The sequence below is a fragment of the Lynx canadensis genome, chromosome B4 (assembly GCF_007474595.2).
Source record: "Lynx canadensis isolate LIC74 chromosome B4, mLynCan4.pri.v2, whole genome shotgun sequence".
Lineage (NCBI taxonomy): Eukaryota > Metazoa > Chordata > Mammalia > Carnivora > Felidae > Lynx > Lynx canadensis.
This window is the reverse complement of record NC_044309.1, coordinates 132139901-132159637: the sequence shown is the minus strand read 5'-3', so window position 1 is coordinate 132159637 and position 19737 is coordinate 132139901. Positions and strand designations below refer to the sequence as shown.

Here is a 19737-nt window from a genome sequence, read left to right as displayed (position 1 = left end):
GCGCTGGGCGGCCAGCCCTGCCATCCGTCCCCATAGCTCTTTCCCTCCTTTTGTAAATCTGAAACCCTGTCCCCACTAAACACAAACTCCCCTCACTTCCCCAGCCCCTGATGCCCACCACCACCACACTCTAGGTCTTGTAAGGCATAACCTTTTAAGACTGGTTCCCCTCACTCCGCATGATGCCTTGGAGACCAACCCCCATCCCCCCCCCCCCCCCCAAGTCACTGCGGGCGGCAAGTCTGTCCCTTCATCGCAGAGAGCCTCCCGTCAGATGGATGCAGAAGCCTGTCCACTCATCCACTGAAGGGCATCTGGGCTATTTCCAGTTTTCGGCAATTATGAAGAGAGCTGGCATAAACGTTCACGGGCAGGTTTTGGTGTGAACATAACATTTCACGTCTCTGGAGTAGGGATGAGACTGCGGCTTAATTTTGTAAGAAGCTGCCAATCTGTTTCCCAAAGCGGTGTACCATCTGCATTCCCACCGGTAGCGGGCGAGAGTTCCAGGTGCTCCACACCCTCGCCCCGCCGTGGTCCTATTAAATGCAGACATTCTGAGAAGTGTGCAGCCCATGCCATCGCGCCTTTGATTTGCATTTCCCTAACGGCTAATGACGGTGTTGAGCATTTTTTTCATGTGCTTATTTGCCATCGACACAACTCTGGAGAAGAGTCTGTTGTAAGTCTTTTTTTGTTTGTTTTTTAGAGAAAGCAAGTGCTAGTGGGGGGAGGGGCAGAGAGAGAGGGAGAGAGAATCTCGAGCAGGCTCCGTGCCCAGCGCAGGGCCTGCCGTGGGGCTCAGTCCACCACGAGATCATGACTTGAGCCAAAATCAAGGGAGATGCTGAACCGAATGAGCCACCCAGGTGCCCATTATGCCAATTTTTCAATTGGGTTATTTGTTGAGTTCTGAGAGCCCTTTGTGTTTTTTGGACCAAGTCCTTTGTTGGACATGTGATTTGCAAGTATGTCTTCCCAGCCTGTAGTTTGTCATTTCATTCACTTCCTGGTACCTTTTGCGAAGCAAGAGTTTTCAGTTTTTATGAAGTCCATTTTATCAGCTTTCTCTCTCATGGCGCACACTTCTGGTGTCTTAAGAATTCTGCCCAGCCCCAGAGACCTTCTAGGTTTTTCTTCAGATAGTTTCACGGTTTTACATTTAGACTTGTGATCCATTTGGGGTTAATCTCTGCATAAACCGGGAAGTTTCGGCCTAAGTTGTTTTGGGTTTTGTTTTGCACATACAGATAGCCAATTGTTGTAACACTGTTTCTTGAGAAGACGGCCCTTGGGGCGCCTGGGTGGCGCAGTCGGTTAAGCGTCCGACTTCAGCCAGGTCACGATCTCGCGGTCCGTGGGTTCGAGCCCCGCGTCGGGCTCTGGGCTGACGGCTCAGAGCCTGGAGCCTGTTTCCGGTTCTGTGTCTCCCTCTCTCTCTGCCCCTCCCCCGTTCATGCTCTGTCTCTCTCTGTCCCAAAAATAAAAATAAACGTTGAAAAAAAAAATTAAAAAAAAAAAAAAAAAAAAAAGAAAAGACGGCCCTGTCTCCATTAAATGACCTCTGCACTTCTTTCAAAAATTAACTGGCCATACTCGTGTGGGTCCGTCTCTGGACTCTAGTCTGTTCCATGGATCCAGGTGTCTATCCCTCCACCGATTCCATGCTCTGGATTACCATACCTTTATAAATCTAGAGTTTAAATCTGTATATAAGTCTATATTACAAAATCTACAACTTCTTTATAATCTATATTATAAAATCGGGTAGTGGGTTGCCTCTAATTTTATTCTTTTTCAAAACTGTTTCAGCGATCCTAGCTCCTTTGCCTCCCACGTAAATTTTAGAATTGGCCTGTCTATATCTACACGGAAGACTTGCTGGGATTTTGACTGGAACTGTTTATAGGTCAGTTTAGGACATCTGACATCCTCACCGTGCTGAATTTTGCAATCCGCCAACATGGTATGTCTTTAAATTTACTTACGTCTTCTTTATAGGACATCTACACAATTTCACCACAAGGGCTGAAAAGCCACTTGAAAACAAAAAATGTGACCAAAACCTAGCCATAGAAAAGAAACAGCAAGAGCTGAAATTCTGTTCAGCTCCTGACGACACCAGGCACTCAGCACTTTTAGGTCAAGTGACATACGGGAAGAAAAATTGTCACAGTAACGCAAATTGTTTCTAGCTGCAATCTCGACCTGTCTCATTTGAGAGTGATACAAATGTCTCTCTTAATATAAATGTGAAATTAATTAGGTCTTTGGACTCCACATATGACATTATGCAATTATAGTGTATTCAATTAATACCACCGTGTATTCAATAAACATCTACTGGGCATTTATACAAGGCTGACATCATTCTAGGCACTGGGGCCACAGTGCAGGACATAATTGAGGGTCCTTGTTTGAAGCCTCCTTTCTAGGGAAAGAGAAACTTCCAACATGTTAATATAATAAATATTGTATCACAATACAATATTAGAATACAATACATATTATAAAATATTTCAGACAGAGATACGAGCCACAGAAAAAATAATTAGGGTAAGGGGACAGAGAGTGATGGTGAGGGCTTTTAGATGAAATGGTCAGAAGAGGCCTCTCCAGGGGCCCCTGGGTGGCTCAGTCAGTTGGGCATCTGACTCTTGATTTCGGCTAAGGTCATGATCTCACGGTTCATGAGATCGAGCCCCACATTGGCTCTGCTCTGATAGGGTGGAGCCTGCTCGGGTTTCTCTCTCTCTCTCTCTCTCTCTCTCTCTCTCTCTGCCCCTCCCCTGCTCACTCTCTCTCAAAATAAATAAATAAACATTAAAAAAAAAGAAGAGGCCTCCCTGAAGAGGTGACCTCTGAGCCAGACCCAAATGATCACAGAGCAGTAGCCCTTTCAGAAAGTGGGAAAGGGGCCTTCCAAGCAGAGGAAATGGCATGTGCAAAGACCCTGAGGTAGCAAAACAAGTGTGTGAGGTTTAAGTAAATGCAAGAAGGCCAGCATAGCCTCTGCAGTGACCAGAGGGGAAAATGGCTTGCTACCGTGTTCATATATATGCGTGCGCCTATGTGCCTAGGTGGGGACAGGGTAGGGCCTTCCTTCCATGCCACTGAAAAGAGTTCACTGCCAAGGAATTAATTATTTTTCAACGAACTGCTTTGTTGCCAATTATCGCTTAGGTCTTAGGTCTGGTTAGCATGCCTCCACTGTCAGAGACCTCACAAAGGTTGGGCAACTTGGCAAATAAATTTCCCAAAGAATCTTTTTCTAGGGTCTGTCTCCTGCCTGCAACTCAAATGCAACTAAGCAAAAGATTAAGCACAGAAGCACCTCCCCAGTCTGGAGTGTCTCAGGGCCTCCTCCTGAAAAGATGGGTCGAGACCACTCTTCAGCACCCTGAAGCGCCACAGCTGTTTCGAAGCATGCAGGAGAAGATGTTCATTCATACTTTTTAGAATCCTATCTGTGATTAAAAATGAGATTCAGACGGGGTGCCTGGGTGGCTCAGTTGGTTGAGCATCAGATTCCGGGTTTCGGTTCAGGTCACGATCTCACAGCTTCCTGGGTTTGAGCCCCGTGTCTGCTTGGGATTCTCTCTCTCACCCTCTCTCTCTGCCCCTCCCCTACTTGCGCTGTCTCTGTCACTCTCAAAATAAATAAATGAACTTAAAAAAAGATAAGATTAAGAGGGATTGAACTCGACCTCTAGTAGGAAATGAACAATACAAATGTGTCGCCCGTGATGCAAAACCTGTCATCGATGCTGCAATCACGAGACTCCCTCTGCCATTCCCTAACTCCCATGAGGGTCAGACACAGGCTTCCAGGGACTCGAATCTTTACAACAAATTCATACTTTCCAGCAAAAAGTAACTATTACCCGAGCAACGTATGGGCCCCACTTGACACTGTGAGATACACTCTGACAAACACTAATGAGAGAGGCTCTTTCGAGGAAGGAAGGAAATGAACTAGAGTAGGTGACTGAGGAACTCACCACCTGGGTGTTTCAAGGCACAAAAACAACTCACTCGCCCAACGGGCGCCCGTGACACTGCTCTCAGGGGCGGGCTGGTACCGCGCGGGCCGCCGCAGCCACGCTCAGCTCGCACGGAGTAACAAGCTGTCCCAAATCAGAAAGACTCCAGGACGGTGGTCCACCTCCTGACAAGCACCCGGTTCTTCAGACAGGATTGATGACTAGTGCCCGGACACCTCTATGATGTTAAGTGCTCTTCTTTTAAAAAATGATTTTCATGTTTTTAAATTTTATTTTTGAGAGAGAGAGAGAGACAGAGCACGAGCGGGGGAGGCACAGAGAGAGAGGGAGACACAGACTCCGAAGCAGGCTCAGGCTCTGAGCTGTCAGCACAGTGCACACACGGGACTAAACTCATAAACCGTGAGATCGTGACCTGAGCCGAAGTCGGACTCTCGACCGACTGAGTCTCCCAGTGCCCCTAAGAGCTCTTTTTGAAATGTGATTTTCATAATGATGAGCTAGTAATATTTTGGAAATATAGTTGACTCTTGAACAACGCAGGGGCTGGGGCACCAACCTCCTGCGCAGTCAAAAGTCTGTAACTTTTGAGTCCCCCAAAACTTAACTATTAATAGAGGCTACCTTCCACTGGAAGCCTTACCAATGACATAAACAATCAACACATGTTTTGTATGTTACATGTATTGTGTACTGACTTCTTACAATCAAGTAAGCTGGAAAAAAGAAAACACTAAGAAAATCATAAGGAGGGGAGCCTGGGTGGCTCAGTTGGTTAAGCGTCTGACTCTTGGTTTCAGCTCAGGTCACAATCTCACGGTTCGTGAGTTCGAGCCCCATATCCGGCTCTGCACTGAAAGCAGAGAGCCTGCTTGGGATTTCTCTCTCCCTCTCTCTCTGCCCCTCCCCTACTTGTGCACTCTCTCTCTCAAAAAATAAATAAATAAATAAATAAATAAATAAACAAACAAATAAACAAACATTAAAAAAAATAAAAAATAAATAAAAAAAGAAAATCATAAGGAAAAGAACATATTTATTTATAGTACTATGTTTATCGAAGAAAAAATCCGCACATAGGTAAATCACTGTAGTTCAAACTCATGTTGTTCAAGGACCAACCACATATTATTTCATTAGCTGGCAACTGGTGTTCAGGTCAATGGCTGTGGATTCCAGTGCTATTGTTTATTTAAGGAGAGTCTTTGTCCGTTGATAATAACACTCAAGAAAACAGTACTCAATGGACACTTTCTTAACCTGCCAGTCGGTACTAAAGCCAGCATCTACTGGGTGGGGGAGACACAAGAGGCATTCTCGTTAAGATTAGAAACACGGCGAGGATGCCCACCTCCTCCGGTACCTAACACTGAACTGGAGGCGTCAGCTCACGCAATTAGATAAAAGAGGCAGAGCTTAAGAGCCGGAGAAGTACAATTCCCTCTATTTGCAGTTGATAGTATTTGGAAAACCTAAAGAATTAATTTGAAAACTCAAAAGAAGTCAGAAGGGTGGCAGGATAGAAAAATCAAGACACAAAACCCAAGAACCTTCGTACACGTAAAGAAGAGATTGGCATCTAGCCTCCGCGTGAAAATTCCCACTGGCTGTTAACTAAAATAACGGTCTTTTCCCCCTGCGGTTCTATCCAGGCGGTCTCCCCCAACCGCACTCCTATAGAGGATTTTTTTCAACCTGAATTGACTTTAGTGGGATTATACCCTACTGCTTTCATCTCAGCCTTCCAGCTTGTTGACATAATTTTGAATCTCACCCTTTCACAGATTAACAATCTCACTCAGCTGTCTATCCTGTGCAGCCAAGGCCTTCTACACAGCGTTCTGCGTGATCTCGAAAAACCTGTGACCAGAACAAAAGGAGTGGGAAGCCAACCTACTTCTTGCAGGAGGGTGTCTGCACCAACACAGGAGGGAAGTAACACTTCCCCCAGAGGTCTGCTCTACTTGAAAGGCCAGATGTATTCTGGGGACCCCAAATGAAGAGGCTACTGACCCCAGAGGTACAGTCGCACAAACAAGCACACACTTTAGAACAAATCGACTATTTATAAACGTGAAACTTGCTGAGCAAAGTCCTCCTTATTTCACACAGGCACTCTTTAAACATAAAGTTCCTAGCCACCTGAGTTTGGGTGGCTATTAAAAGATTACCCAAAAGTATCTTAAAATGTATCCACAGTGAGTGAGGCAAGGCCTCCCCTTTTCTGTCTTTCCCAGCCCCATCCACCTCCAAAGGCCCTGCTCAAATCCAACGGGAGCCATAGGCCCGTGTTTCCCAAACCTCCACCATCCGCTCACTATCTTCAAGAAATCATCTGCTTCGTAATTTTTCTTTAACCTGCCACATTTTCTTGGGGCGCCTGGGTGGCTCAGTTGGCTAAACGTCTGACTTTGGCTCAGGTCATGATCTCATGGTTGGTGGGTTTGAGCCCCATGTAGGGCTCTGTGCTGATAGCTCCGAGCCTGGAGCCTGCTTCGGATTCTGTCTCCCTCTCTGTGTGCCCCTCCCCCGCTTGTACGCGCGCCTCTCTCGCTCTCAAAAATAAATAAATAAGCTTAAAAAATAAAATAAAATAAAATAAACTGTCACATTTTCTTTTACTCAAGTGACTTCATTTTGAACACAAACTTTTTCACTATTATAAGCAGAAAATGAATATCACTTGCTGTATCTTGCAGATAATAAAAAATGAAAACAAAACAAGGTTATCAGATTCCAGCTGAACCTACTGCCTGCCGTAGACTCTGAGCTGGAGCCCTGTTCTCTCTGCTTAAAAAAAATTTTTTTAACGTTTATTTATTTTTGAGACAGAGACAGAGCATGAACAGGGGAGGGTCAGAGAGAGGGAGACACAGAATCCGAAGCAAGCTACAGGCTCCGAGCTGTCAGCACAGAGCCCGACGCCGGGCTCGAACTCACGGACTGTGAGATCATGACCTGGGCCGAAGTCGGACGCTTAACCGACTGAGCCACCCAGGCGCCCCCTCTCTGTTTAAAAAAAAAAAAAAAAAAAAGCAGGGGTAGGATGCCTGACTAGCTCAGTTGGTGGAACATGTGATTCTTGATCTAGGGGTTGGGAGTTTGAGCCCCATGTTGCATGTAGAGATTACTTAAAAAAAAAAAAAAAAGCGGGGGCGGGGGGCACCTGGGTGGCTCAGTTGCTTAAGCGTCCAACTCTTGATTTCGGCTCATGTCGTGATCTCCCAGTTCATGAGTTCGAGCCCTGCATCGGGCTCTGAACTGGCAGGTCATTAGGATTCTTCCTCTCCCTCTCTCTGCCACTCCCCCCCTTGCGGTCTCTTTCAAAATAAATAAATATAAACTTTTTTTTTTAAGTGGGGGAGAAGACTTGCAAGAATCAGAAAGGTGCTGGGGCACCTGGGTGGCTCAGTCAGTTAACTGTCCAACTTCGGCTCAGATCGTGATCTCACCATTTGTGAGTTCAAGCCCCGCATCAGGCTCTGTGCTGACAGCTCAGAGCCTGGAGCCTGCTTCGGATTCTGCGTCTCCCTCTCTCTCCACCCCCTGTTGCTCATGCTGTTTCTCTCTCTCTCTCTCAAAAATAAACACACATTAAAAAAAAAAAAAAAAAAGAATCAGAAAGGTATTAAGGATATATCAGGACCAAACCAAGTCTTTCTCCTGACATCATCAGAGTGTGAAAGAGAACAGAAAAGCACATAACTTGTGTGCTATATAACAATGACTTTCATGCCAGCACGTACCAAACCTCCTCATTGTATGTGTCCCAGACTCAGGGACAATGCAGCCCAAGGTGCCAGGGTCCCTTCCCTGAGAAATCTATCCTGGTGGCTCACTACACATACCGGTTATTAACCATTTGGCCTTCTGGCAACTCTCATGCTATGGCTTGGAACTGTTGTGTTGTTGTTGTTTTCTTTTAAGTGTATTTATTTAAGTAATCTCTATACCCAACGTGGGGCTTGAATTCACGGCCCTGAGATCAAGAGTCATGTGCTCCACCAACTGAGCCAGGCAGGTGCCCCTGTTTTATTGTGGTTTTTGTTTTGTTTGTTTTTGTAACCTGGTATTGTTAATTAGCCACTGATTCCAAGACATATATTTTCTATCTTTTAACCCCTGAAGTTGGTGTGTTTCAAGTTAAGTGGCAGTGGGTCTTCTTTCTTAGTGGTATATAAAATAGTGATGGGTCCTTATCATTAACGGTGTCTTAGATCCAATGACCTATGGACCACTTCTCATATACTTGTGAGCTACTCCTTGAGAGGAAGGACCTGCTTGGAATGCGGTCCCCGTAGGAACTCAGACATTCCATGACAAGTGGCCGGAGAATTCCAGGAGTTTGTACCCACATAGGAGTATGAGAGTACCTGGTCTTCCCCGGTTTCAGCAGTGGCCCCGAAGTCCCTCTGACACTGCTGTGGCTGGGTGAGTTGCCATCCCGTTGTCCCAGCTCTGCCCACTCCACCGGGGACTCGCCATGCCAAGCATCCAATGCCGACTCCACCCCACTGCCAAGTCTCTTGCTTCCTTCCTCCGCACGCCTGAACAATTTTCGGAAAGGCCGCATATTTCCTATTCACACAAACCGCCCCCTTCCCCACCCCCGCACACACTGACGCATACCTTCTCCACACCCACAAATGCCAGGCCTGCCAGCACCGGCGGCAAGGGGCGCCTGGGGAGCCAAGACGGGGGCCCCCCACGCTCACACAGCCTCGTCACAGAGCCGCGTAAATACGCACCTCGGAGAGCGTGCACCCCTGTAACTCTTTGGTGGGTTACAAGTTAATTTCTCGGAAGAAATTTAACACAAAAGGCAGTGAGAAAGAAGTCTGTTTCAAAAAGCCTAATTTTGACTTGATTGTGTGAGGGAATTCCCCAAATTCGTATTCTGGCATGAAAACTTTCTACAGTGATCCAGTTGTACGGACCCGGTGAAGGGTGTCACAAACACCTGGTGCACATGTACGGAAGCCGTTTCATATACATATGTTACCGCGTCACATAATAGGCCAGAAAAGTCTCCACAGAGATTCATCTCAAACTCCTGGGCAGCAGAAGTGGATAAAGCACGGTTCCAACTTCAGGCCACAGCTTGAATATCAAATTATGGTATGAAAAGGCTGAGTGTTTTTGTGGTGAAAGCACCCAGATTCCTTGGAGGCAAAAAGGAAGCTCAGAATGAGAGAATAATGCCCCCAGGAAGATGGCTGGTGGGGGGGGGGCAGCTGTTCTTTCTCTCCCAAAAGCTGAAAATACCCGGTGCCTCCTGCCATCTCTCTTTCTGAATGACCCCCTTTTCCTTCCCCACTTCTCTGGGACCAGCTCGACCCCTGCCCACCCCCCCGTTTCAGCAGGCTTTTCATCAAAGGCCCTCTATGTTTTCATCACAAATATAGTCCTAATACATGCTTAAAGGGGCTGCTAATAATTGTGGGGCAGTTACTGTGTGCAGCAGCAGCTGGGCCACATTCTGACGGCGGAGGGGACGGCTGTGGGTGATGGCCTAATGGATGTTTTTATTTTAATGGGTGCGTATTTATTATGGATGTTAGAAAAAATATTTAGCCAGCACCTGTGACCTCATGGATGTGGTCGCTCGAGTGATGTTTCTAAGTGAAAAAAAAATTAATTTCAAGTCGATTTTCATTTTATGACTAAGTACAGCAAAGCCCAGGCAGAAACCACACTCTTGATTCTCCCAGCCCCAAATGCGCTCCAGGGTCCCTCATCTCGGTGAAGGGCACCGCTGTTGTGCCAAGTGAAATCCTGTAGTCCTTCTTCCCTCTCCCTCTGTCACGCACCCCACATCGGATCCAGCAGCAAATCACACCCGCTCGTCCTCCAAAATACAGCCAGAACCTGCTACTTCTCCCCACTCCTCTGCCGTCGCTCCTGCCTGGACGCCCGGGAGTGCCACGCAGCAGGTCCCAAGCTTCCACTCTCTCTCCACTCAAACCTGTTTTGACACAGGCTCTTTCTCCAACCACAAACCAGATCGCGTGCTCCTCCTAAACACTGCCAAGTTTCGGGGCGCCTGGGTGGCTCAGCGGGTTAGGCGTCCGACTCTTGATTTTGGCTCCGGTCATGAGCTCCTGGTTCGTTCGTGCAAGCCCCGCGTCCGGCTCTGTGCCGACAGTGCGGAGCCTGCTTGGAATTCTCTCTCTGCCCCTCCCCTACCTGCTCTCTCTCCCTCTCTCAAAATAAAGAAACAAACATCAAAACCAAAAAAACACCAGCAAGTTTCATAGTACACTTAGAATAGAGCCTAAAGAAGTCCACACCAGGGTCCACAAGGCCCCTTGGCCCTTGGTTACTACCACTCCCCCAACACGCTCTACTCCAGCCACGCTGGCCTCCGTGGTGCTCCCCAAACACACAAGCCTCTGCATCCCTCTTCCCTCAGGCAGGAATACCCCTCCCAAATCCCCTACTGCATCCCATCAAATGGTGGGAGGTCTCATCCAAATAGTCTGTCTAAAATGGCCCCTCTGCCCTTCTATCAAGCACCACCTGACGCTATAGATATTATTATATCGTGATCTGTATTTATTTGTTGTTACGGTCTCCCTTATCAGAACACAGGCTTCACGAGGGAAGTGTCCCCCATACCCACACAGTGCCTGCCACAGAGTAAGAGCTCAGTGACACTTGAGTGTTCAGAACTGAAGGTGGCACTTCATGGCTGGACTGTGACTACGCTAGGCTAGGGACTGTAACGTGTGAGTTCATTTAATTCTAACAACACTCCTGGGAGTCCCTTCGGCTGGGAACCAAGGTTCGGGGATGTTAAGTGACTTGTCCGAGTCCATTCGAAACCTGTGTTTTTTGTTAGGCCGCGAAGGACCCAAGTTCCTCTGAACACACCAAGCTACCTTCAAAAGCTCTTCTTCTGTTCAAAAGACCTTTTAAGGGACCACGCTGCCTGGGGACCTCTGCCATCTGGATACCCGTGAGGGTATCCTTGGGTGACAGCTACCCGACCTTGTGTGGTAGCCCTCACAGCCATCTGCTCAATGACAGTATCTGAGCTGATCTTACCACAGGACAGCGGAGAGCCGGTCAGCGAGCCACACACACTGCCCAGACACTCAGACGCCCTGTGAACAGGGATGTCTTGATCACCATTAGGATGGGAGGGCTCTCGTGTGGGCATCACTGCCACCCCCTGGCCTTTCATCACGAGGCTATGTGCTTAAAGCTGATTATCCATCTTCCAAAGATTCCGTTACCACCCAGGAACACGTTCCGGAGCTGGCAAAGCCTGGCTTCTGTCTAACCTGAGTCCCCTGGGCTCCATCACACCTAGAAGAGGGGGAAGCTGGAAGGCACTCTCCTCAGCAAGCCGAGTCCCTCCAGAGCAGTTACCGCTTCCAACATTCGCCACGGTCCAGCCCAGATGTCTGGAATTTTTACAACAGGGAAATTTATACAGGGGCCCTGCCCTCTGGGAGCTTCCAGAGCAGAGGGGCCAGGCCCACTTAACTCAATGACAAGGCTGACCTGCAGAGCGCCGGTAAAAGAAAGGCGCAGCCAAAGGTGTGGAGGGGGAGAGAGCAATCCCCACAGGGGAGCCCTGGGAATTGGTGTCCCAGAAGAGCAGTTTCAAAGCCCATCTACACAAAGCCTGTCCTTAGTATACAGCACTGAAGGTCACCCTTCCCCAATTCTTATGCTTTAAGTCCCTCAAGGGCAGGGCCAACGGCTGCTGTAAGGCCAAGGCCAAGCACTGGACAGGGCTACAAATGCTTTACTATTTTACAAATATTTACTGAATGCCTGGCACCTAGTGGTGGAAAGAGCTGGTGATACTATTCACTGTGGATCACAAGTACAGGAGGCAGGCAAATCCGCAGGGCAAGTACGACAGCTTGCCACATCTGGGGTGGACCCAGGGGACCAGCACCCTACGGTGGCAGGTCCGATCCAAGATGTGTATGCATCCATGTGCACGTGTCAGGAGGACGCGGGGGCTGTAAGACACCAGCGACAAATCCATGAAGGTCCAGACTGGGGGTAAGGGTGAGTCTCGGGACCATCCTCCCCACTGCTTGCTTTCACCTTACAGTTAAGGAAACCGAGGCATGACCAATTAGAGCCAGGACCAGGACCCAGGCTGCCACTCGAGTCATTCCTCCGGTATCACCTGGAGGTTAACCCTGTTCCTGGAATCAGGCAGTCTGATGTTAACCCTGACTCTGCCACTTACTGGCTGTGTGGCCTTGGACAAACGACCACCGTTTGTCCTCATCTGTGCCTCCGTTTCCTCATCTGTCAAACGGGAATAAGAGTACCCACCTCCCAGGGCTGTGATGAAAATTCAGCTTATAACGTAAAGCAACTGGCGGAAAACCTGGAGGGTGATGAGCGGTACACCACGGGCTGCTGCTGCTGCTGCTGCTGTAACTGTTATTACCGCACGGCTGCTCAGCGCCCGGGGTGGGCTCCCCGGGCCCCGACTATCTCCGCCACCGCGCGCCACGTTCCCTTCCGGCCCCGGGACGCTTCCCACCCTCAACGCGCCCCTGACGCTCGGGGTCGCTGAGATCGCGAATCCCAGCCCCTGACCGCCCGGAGGCAGCGCGCACGCGCGGGCTACGCGGGGCCGCACGCGCCGCCGGCCGCGGGAACGGGAGGGGGGGGGCGGCCCCGAGTCGGGAGGGGGAGGGCAGCGGCTACACCCTGTCAGGGAGAGGGAGGCTGCCCAGCGGCGGAGAGGGAGCCGCGCCTGCACCCGACAGGCCGCCCCCTGGGGTCCCAACCCCCAGCCCGGAGAGCGGGTCGTTCCTCACACTCTGTAGCAGGCTCCTCCTCTGCGCCGCCATCTTGGAGGGACCCCCGCGGGTGAGCCCGCCTCCCAGCAGAGCAGGCGAGAAGGGCGGCTAGAGCGGCCTGAAGGGGGCACGCTCACAGCGCCACCCCACGGCCAAAGCGGGATGGGGCCGTGAGCTGTCTTCCCCTTTTTCTGTCCTGGGAGGAAAAAAGGGAAGGCCTCCTTCCCTACGTGATTGCGTCTCGCCAATTTTATTTGCGCATTTTCTCCAGGATGCTTTTCAGGTGGGACTCCTAAGACACCAGATTTGGGTTCTTCAGGGACTCATTGGGCGTGGGGTCCGGTGAATTATTCATTCACTCGATAAATATTCGTTGGGTGACCATGCCTGGCCCAATAGGGATAAAGCAGCAAGCAAGACACCCTCAGAAAGCTCACCTTTCAGTTGGGGGGGACATCGTTTGCGTACATAAATCATTTCGAGCCGGGCTAAATGCTAGGAAGAGAAGTTTATGGATGTGGCATAGGAGAGTAGGGCGGGTCAGGCAGAGGGGACAGCTAGCGCACAAGGCAGGAGAAAAGGGAGCATGTGAGTGTGGGTTCAAGGAAGCATGCGTGTCACACAAGGTCTCTCTGTGGCTGGAACAGAGATGGAGGGGGAATGAGATGAAGGGCCCTGGGGTAGGTTCTGACCTTGCCCAGCCCTGGGCAGGAGTTGGCCTATTCATGTGGAGGACAAAGGAAAGTTGTTGACTTCTGAGCAAGCCACAGACATGATCCCATTGGTAGAAAGATCCCTTTGACTACTGTGTACAAAACAGATGTTATGGGGGTATTGGAGTGAAGACCAATTAAGGGAATGTTGTGCTAGCTCGAGGCAAGAGATGATGGTGGTTTGAGTCAGCTGCCCCTGCCAAGTGGATGGATTTTATTTAGGAGATGAAATTGTCAGGGCTTGATTTGTGGATTGGTTGTGGTTGATGATGGAAAGAGATTTGTCAAAGATGCACCCAGATTTCTAGAAAGAACAGCTAAAAAATCTTGGGGTGGGGGGAGAAGGATTGAATGACCTTGAGTTCAGTTTGGGCATGTTGAGTTTAGGTGCTTTTAAGACCTGCAAGAAAAGAAGTCAAATCAGTCCTGAGATCAAGAGGACTAGAGAAGACTGAAGACGTTTTGGGGTGTTGGGTTCAGAGCTGACAGACAAGAAAGAATTCTGGAAGACGTCTTTACTGCAAAAAGATGATTTTATTCAAGCACAGGGACAGGACCCGTGGGCAGGAAGAGCTGCATGGGGTCGTGCAAAGTGACTGCTTATATACTGTGGAGGTGGGGGAGGTAAAGGCAAAAGAAGTTTCTTAAAGGGATTTCCATTTGCTAAAGAGAATTTACAGATTACTGGAGGCCCAGCTCTTGTCAAGCTAAAGTTGGTTTTCCCTCTAGCAAAGCATTATCATTAATAGTAGGGAGCTCCTGAAGATTAGGCTATTAATGGCATATTTGTAAACTGATGCAGTCTCTTAGCAAACAAATTTAGCCATTTGTTTTCTGTCCTCTCCTTTGTCTTAGGCATCCAGGAATGCCTGAGGAATATCACATATCCCACTTTGGGGCGGAGGGGGCTGGCTTCCTGGTGTAACTTGCCTTATGCTCCCTCATCAAAGACAACAGCAGAGGAGCCCCTAGAGAGGTTGGGAAGCAGAGGCCAGGCCTGGAACCCAGGATGAGGAGTGCATGGGTAACAATGTAACATGCTTTTGAGAGATCTAGTTAGAAGATTACTGAAGAAAGTCCCTTAGGTTGTGCTCCCCAGAGGCCCTTGAAGAGAAAGGGAACCCAGATTGAATGTGTTTTCTTTTAGGTTGGGAGAAACTGGGACCTATTTAAATGCTGAAGAAAAGGCTTACCAGAGAAGAGCTGACGATTCAGAAGAAGGGACGGGAGGCAATCTAGGACTGGGATGGTGACATACCATCGTCTACCAACATAGCTCCACATGGCCCAAGATGACCGTTTGAGCTACAGCGATTTTGTCTGAGGTCAGCCAGCAAGAAGGAAAGAGGAAGGGAGGAAGATGGCATTTCTCTTTCTCTCTCTTTCTCCTTCTTTAAAAAAATTTTTTTTAAATGTTTATTTACTTTTGAAAGAGAGAGAGAGTATGAGTTGGGGGAGGGAAAGAGAGAGAAGGAGACACAGAATCCGAAGCAGGCTCCAGGCTCTGAGCTGTCAGCACAGAGCCTGACGCGGGGCTCGAACCCACCAACCGTGAGATCACGACCTGAGGCAGAGTGGGACGGGCGACTGAGGCCACCCAGGCGCCCCTCTTTCTTCTTTTTTTAGATTGAACGTTTACTTACAGGCAGCCTTCCCTTTTAGGCGACTTCCAGAAGTTCCCCGTGACGCTTCTTACATCTCAGTGGCTATACCTACCCCCATGGCCACATCGGCTGAAAGGGAGGTGAGGAAATGCAGGCTTTGGACGGAGCTACAGTTTCTGTTACTAAAGGAGTAAGACATAGATACCAGGACGTTAGGAACAGTCTGTGCCATAAAGGGAAGTGGGAGGGACCAGGTGGTTTGTCTGTTGAGGTAGAGTCTGGAAAGATTCAGGCATTGGAGCCCAGCCCACTGCATTCTAATCCCTACCCATATCCTGTCACCTGTGTGACCTTGAACAAGCCCACGGGAGCCTTTACGGTATCCTCTGTAAAATGGGATTGACAGTCTACCTGGCCGAATGACTGCAAGGATTGAATGAGATGCGGTGGAAGGACCGGACCTGTGGCAGCCCGTTTGTTACATGTTTGTTACACATTTGTTACATGTTTGTTACATTTAAATTACAATTTCTTTCTTTTTTTTTTTTTTTCCCACGATGAGAAACACACCCTGAGGACCTGCTGTGTTCATAGTATTTCTTTCTCACTCCAACCAGCTATTACGATCATCCTTACTTTGTCAAACAGGAAACTCCAGTTCAGCAAGTCACCCAACAAATAGACGCTAGGATTTGAATCCAGGTCCTGTGACTCTGTGATGTTGTGATACCATGAGAAATATACATTCGGTCTTCATCCCTGGTTCTTGGCTTCCAAATCCTTGGGTGATAGGGGTTCCAGCAGCATCTTTTGTTAATGATACTTGGTCTCCCCTCCTAGCTTCCACAAGGGTTTTGGAACTTTCTGAGTGATAGAAGTGATGGGAGTATCTTCAGTTATTCACGAAAAGCCCCTTCGGCCATCCTGGAGTTTATGACATGGCTGGTGGCTAGAAGTCCCTAGATAACTTCAGGCAGGGACAGGTTGCCAGAGGGTCCAATCATGGGATTAGAGGGTTGAAACTTTCAGCCACTCTCGCCCCCACTGCTGCTGGGGTGGGGAGTGGGGAGGAGGCTGGGGATTGAGTTAATCACCAACGGCCACCGAGTTCATCAATCATGCCTGTGTAATGGAATCTCCACAAAACCCTAAATAAAGGGGTTTGGAGAGCTTCTGGTGAATGCATCTGCATGCGGGGAGGTTGGTTCACCCCAGCCTCTGTGGGCCCAAGCACTCTCTGGACCCTTCCCTATCTCCTCCTATGTACCTATTCATCTGACTGTTCATTTATATTTTTTATAATATCCTTGTTTAAAAACATTTAATGTTTATTTATTTTTGAGAGAGAGAGAGAGGGAGAGAGAGAAAATGGGGGCAGGGCAGAGAGAGAGAGACAGAGACAGATCCGAAGCAGGCTCCAGGCTCTGAGCTGTCAGCACAGAGCCCGATGCGGGGCTGGAACTCATGGACCACACAAGATCATGACCCAAGCCGAAGTCAGACGCTTAACCAACTGAGCCCCCCGGGCGCCCCTTTCATAATATCCTTTTTGATAAATCAGCAAAGTAACAAGTAGTTTCCTGAATTCTGTGAGCTGTTAGAGCAAATCATGGAACCTGAGGAGGGGGGGTCACTAGGACCCCCTGATATGTAGTCAGATTGGACAGAAGTGTGGGTAGCCTGGGGACCCACCACTTAGGACAGGATTCCGAAGTAGGGAGCAGTCTCGTGGGACTCAGCCAGTAACCTGTGGGGTCTGGTAATACTTCTGGTAGTACACACAGACGTTTGTCGTCAGAAGGATTCCGCTCTTGTAGATAAAAGCACCCTGGTGGTAGGCTCCAAGGCCTTTGCTGGCAACCCTCCCAACCCTTCACAGCTCAGCCTCTGCCAAGTGCTTGGAGGCCCCCGGACGACCACGTGGTCCCTGCGTCCATCTGGCGGCTGCCGTTTCCACATTTGACCACGCGGTGACCTTCTACTCATCATCAAGGCTCCTAGCGAATGAAAGCCCTTCCGAGAAACTGTTTTGTTGTTGATTTTTACAGAGTTTGTTAATATTGACTTGCTTCTGAGAGAGACAGAGAGAGCAGAAGTGCAGAGAGAAGGAGACACAGAATCCGAAGCGGGCTCCAGGCTCTGAGCTGTCAGCACGGAGCCCGACGTGGGGCTCGAACCCACGAACCGTGAGATCGTGACCTGAGCCGAAGTTGGACGCCCAACTGACTGAGCCACCCAGGCGCCCCTGTTTTTGTTTTTGTTTTTAATTCACATCTCAAGAATTACTCTTTCGGTCCATTTCAATCACTTAAAATCATAGTTCTTGTTTGCGGAGACCCCCCTCCCTCCTCCCCCCCCGCCGGGAGACAGGGACTATGGCAGTTCAGCTCTGGGTCTCCTCACAGGCTCCAGAGAAGTTGCTCAGCAAATGTGTGTGACAGCAAATTGGTCGAAGAGTCAGAGATTAATAGATACCTTGGTGCATGAGGCAGCTGGGGGACAGGCCATCTGTGCCAAGGTCCCCAAGTGATTTAGAGGGGGGAGCCGGGACCATGACTTGGGGCTTCCCTCCCCCCCCCCACCTCTTTCCACACCTGACCACCTCAGTAATGCACAATGGTGAATCCTCCTTCCCCAATTCCTCCGGCCTGGTTTTCCAGGCAGCAAGAAGGCACTGAGTTCATCATGGCGTCGGGAGTAACGAGCACAGTCAATGCTTCCTGTTTGCAGGACCCCGGGCTCCCCAGGGGAGGGCGTGGAGACAGATCTGTGGACAGACCCCCTTCTCCTCTGGGGACGGCGTGCCTGGGAACCCTGTTGCGGTGTAGATCCTGTTTGCCCCATCACACTGGGGTTTGCACTCAATCCAAGACGTGCCAGAGGAACAAACATACCACAACTACAGCCCTTGATAACCATTCAGACGGCCAGAGAGAGCTCCAGGCCCTATCACCGAAGCCCAGATGGAAGGGCTGTCTGGCAGGGACCCGGGTCCCAATGCACATGAAGCGCACACGTGTTCCAGAAGATCAGATAACCCCGTGGCACTGCATTGTGACCTTTCCAAACCCCAGCCAGCAGAAGAGAAAACAGCCATGAAGCACATTGGCCCCCTTCTGGGAGCCGAGAGGGCTGGGCACGGAAGGTCAGAGAGGCCCCTTGTCATAAGGTTTGCTTTCTAGGCCTCCAGCCATCTCCCGGAGGGGCCTGCGGCTTCCATCGAGCCTTTGTGCGGCTTCACAGACAGCCGCCGCGGCAAACGCTGGTTGGCAGACAGCAGCTTGGAAAGGTGGCTTTAAGGACACCGAAGAATGTTTTGAAGGTATCATACCACCCTCAGGCTCACCTTCGTCTGCACCTTCTCCCTTCTGCCCGGGAACCCAGGCAGGTGAACCCCGGCTGCCAAAGGAGAGCACCGGGACCACCTCGCACCGAGCTGTTGGCCTTTCTGGAGTTTTCTTGGCACAAGCATTCTGCCATGTGGCGGTGTGGCCTTTGTACGGATCATCTTAATGGATGCGTCACAGCCCTTGGACCGGATACACTCTCATTTTCGAATGTTCGCTAATAAGCCTGTTTCCAGTTGGGGGCTGTTTACAAATTGCTCTGCAACAAACAGTCATTTATGAGTTGAAAAGCCGTTTATTGAATTTCTTGGAGAAGCACAATGACGTATATGAAGGGGGGAGGGGAATGATTTGATTTATTTTAGCAAAGAGAAGAAGGAGAGCTGGGACCAGGGGGACAGAATCTGTGTGACCTGGGCTGGTGGGCATACGGAGATTCACGGTGCTGCTCTCCCCCTCCCCCCCCCCTTTTTTTGGTATATGTTTGAGATCTTTCATAATACAAAAAATTAAAAATAAAAATGCAGACGTGGTCCCTGTTCTCAGCTCACAGTCCCATGGGGAAGCAGACAAGAAGCCCAGGCAGAGCAGTGTGACGAATGCCAGGATGAGGCCAGGGGACCCAGAGGAGGGCCGCTTACCTCTGACTTAGGGAATCAGGGAGGGCTTCAGGGAAGAGGGGGCAGTGGAGGAGGTGGTCACGTGACACTGAAGGGAAGGGGGCGCTAGGCAGAGGTCCCTTCGGGAGCAAACAGCAGGTAGAGAAAGAAAGTGCTGCAGATAAAGCCTGGTGTGACGGACCATCTGGTCCGAGTGGAGGTGAGGGGGAGCCAGAGCCGGAGCAGAGGACGCGAGGGGCGGGGGTGGGGGGCAGTTCAGTGGCATTGCGTGAACCTTAGTGGCGCCCAGGTGGCGTCCAGGTGCCGGGCAGCTGGGGGACCAGGCCATCTGACCTGAGGACCGTCACTCCACTCAGATCACCACGACTCCCGAAAGCAGGACAGATTGCAGGTGGCGGAAGGGGGAATTTGCAGCTTTTTGCTTCTCCTGAATTACTCCTCTGAGATCGTTTCCAGAATGCTCATCCCCCACACGGTGCCCTCGATTTCTTTGCTATTTTTAGCCTACCTCTTCCAAGAGGCCATGACCTCTTTGAAGGCAGGGGCTAGGTTCTACTCGTCTCTGCAGCCCCAGCATTTAGCCCACAGCAGGTGCTGAATAAACGCTCGTGAACGAGTGAACCTCCATCGCGCGTTTGCTCAGAGCAAGACACAACTGTCCACGCTTTA

General features: G+C 49.8%; 1 protein-coding gene across 2 annotated transcripts in view; it reads right to left on the bottom strand.

Annotated features, from left to right (window-relative positions):
• Positions 1 to 12857, bottom strand: part of TAB1 (TGF-beta activated kinase 1 (MAP3K7) binding protein 1) — a 32704-nt gene extending 19847 nt beyond the window's left edge. For both annotated transcript variants that reach the window (XM_030320670.1, XM_030320671.1), the window contains exon 1: positions 12803 to 12857. In XM_030320670.1, the coding sequence (XP_030176530.1) occupies positions 12803 to 12835 (33 nt within the window). In that variant the 5' untranslated portion in view covers positions 12836 to 12857. The remainder of the gene's footprint in view (positions 1 to 12802) is intronic.
• Positions 12858 to 19737: the final 6880 nt, after the last annotated feature.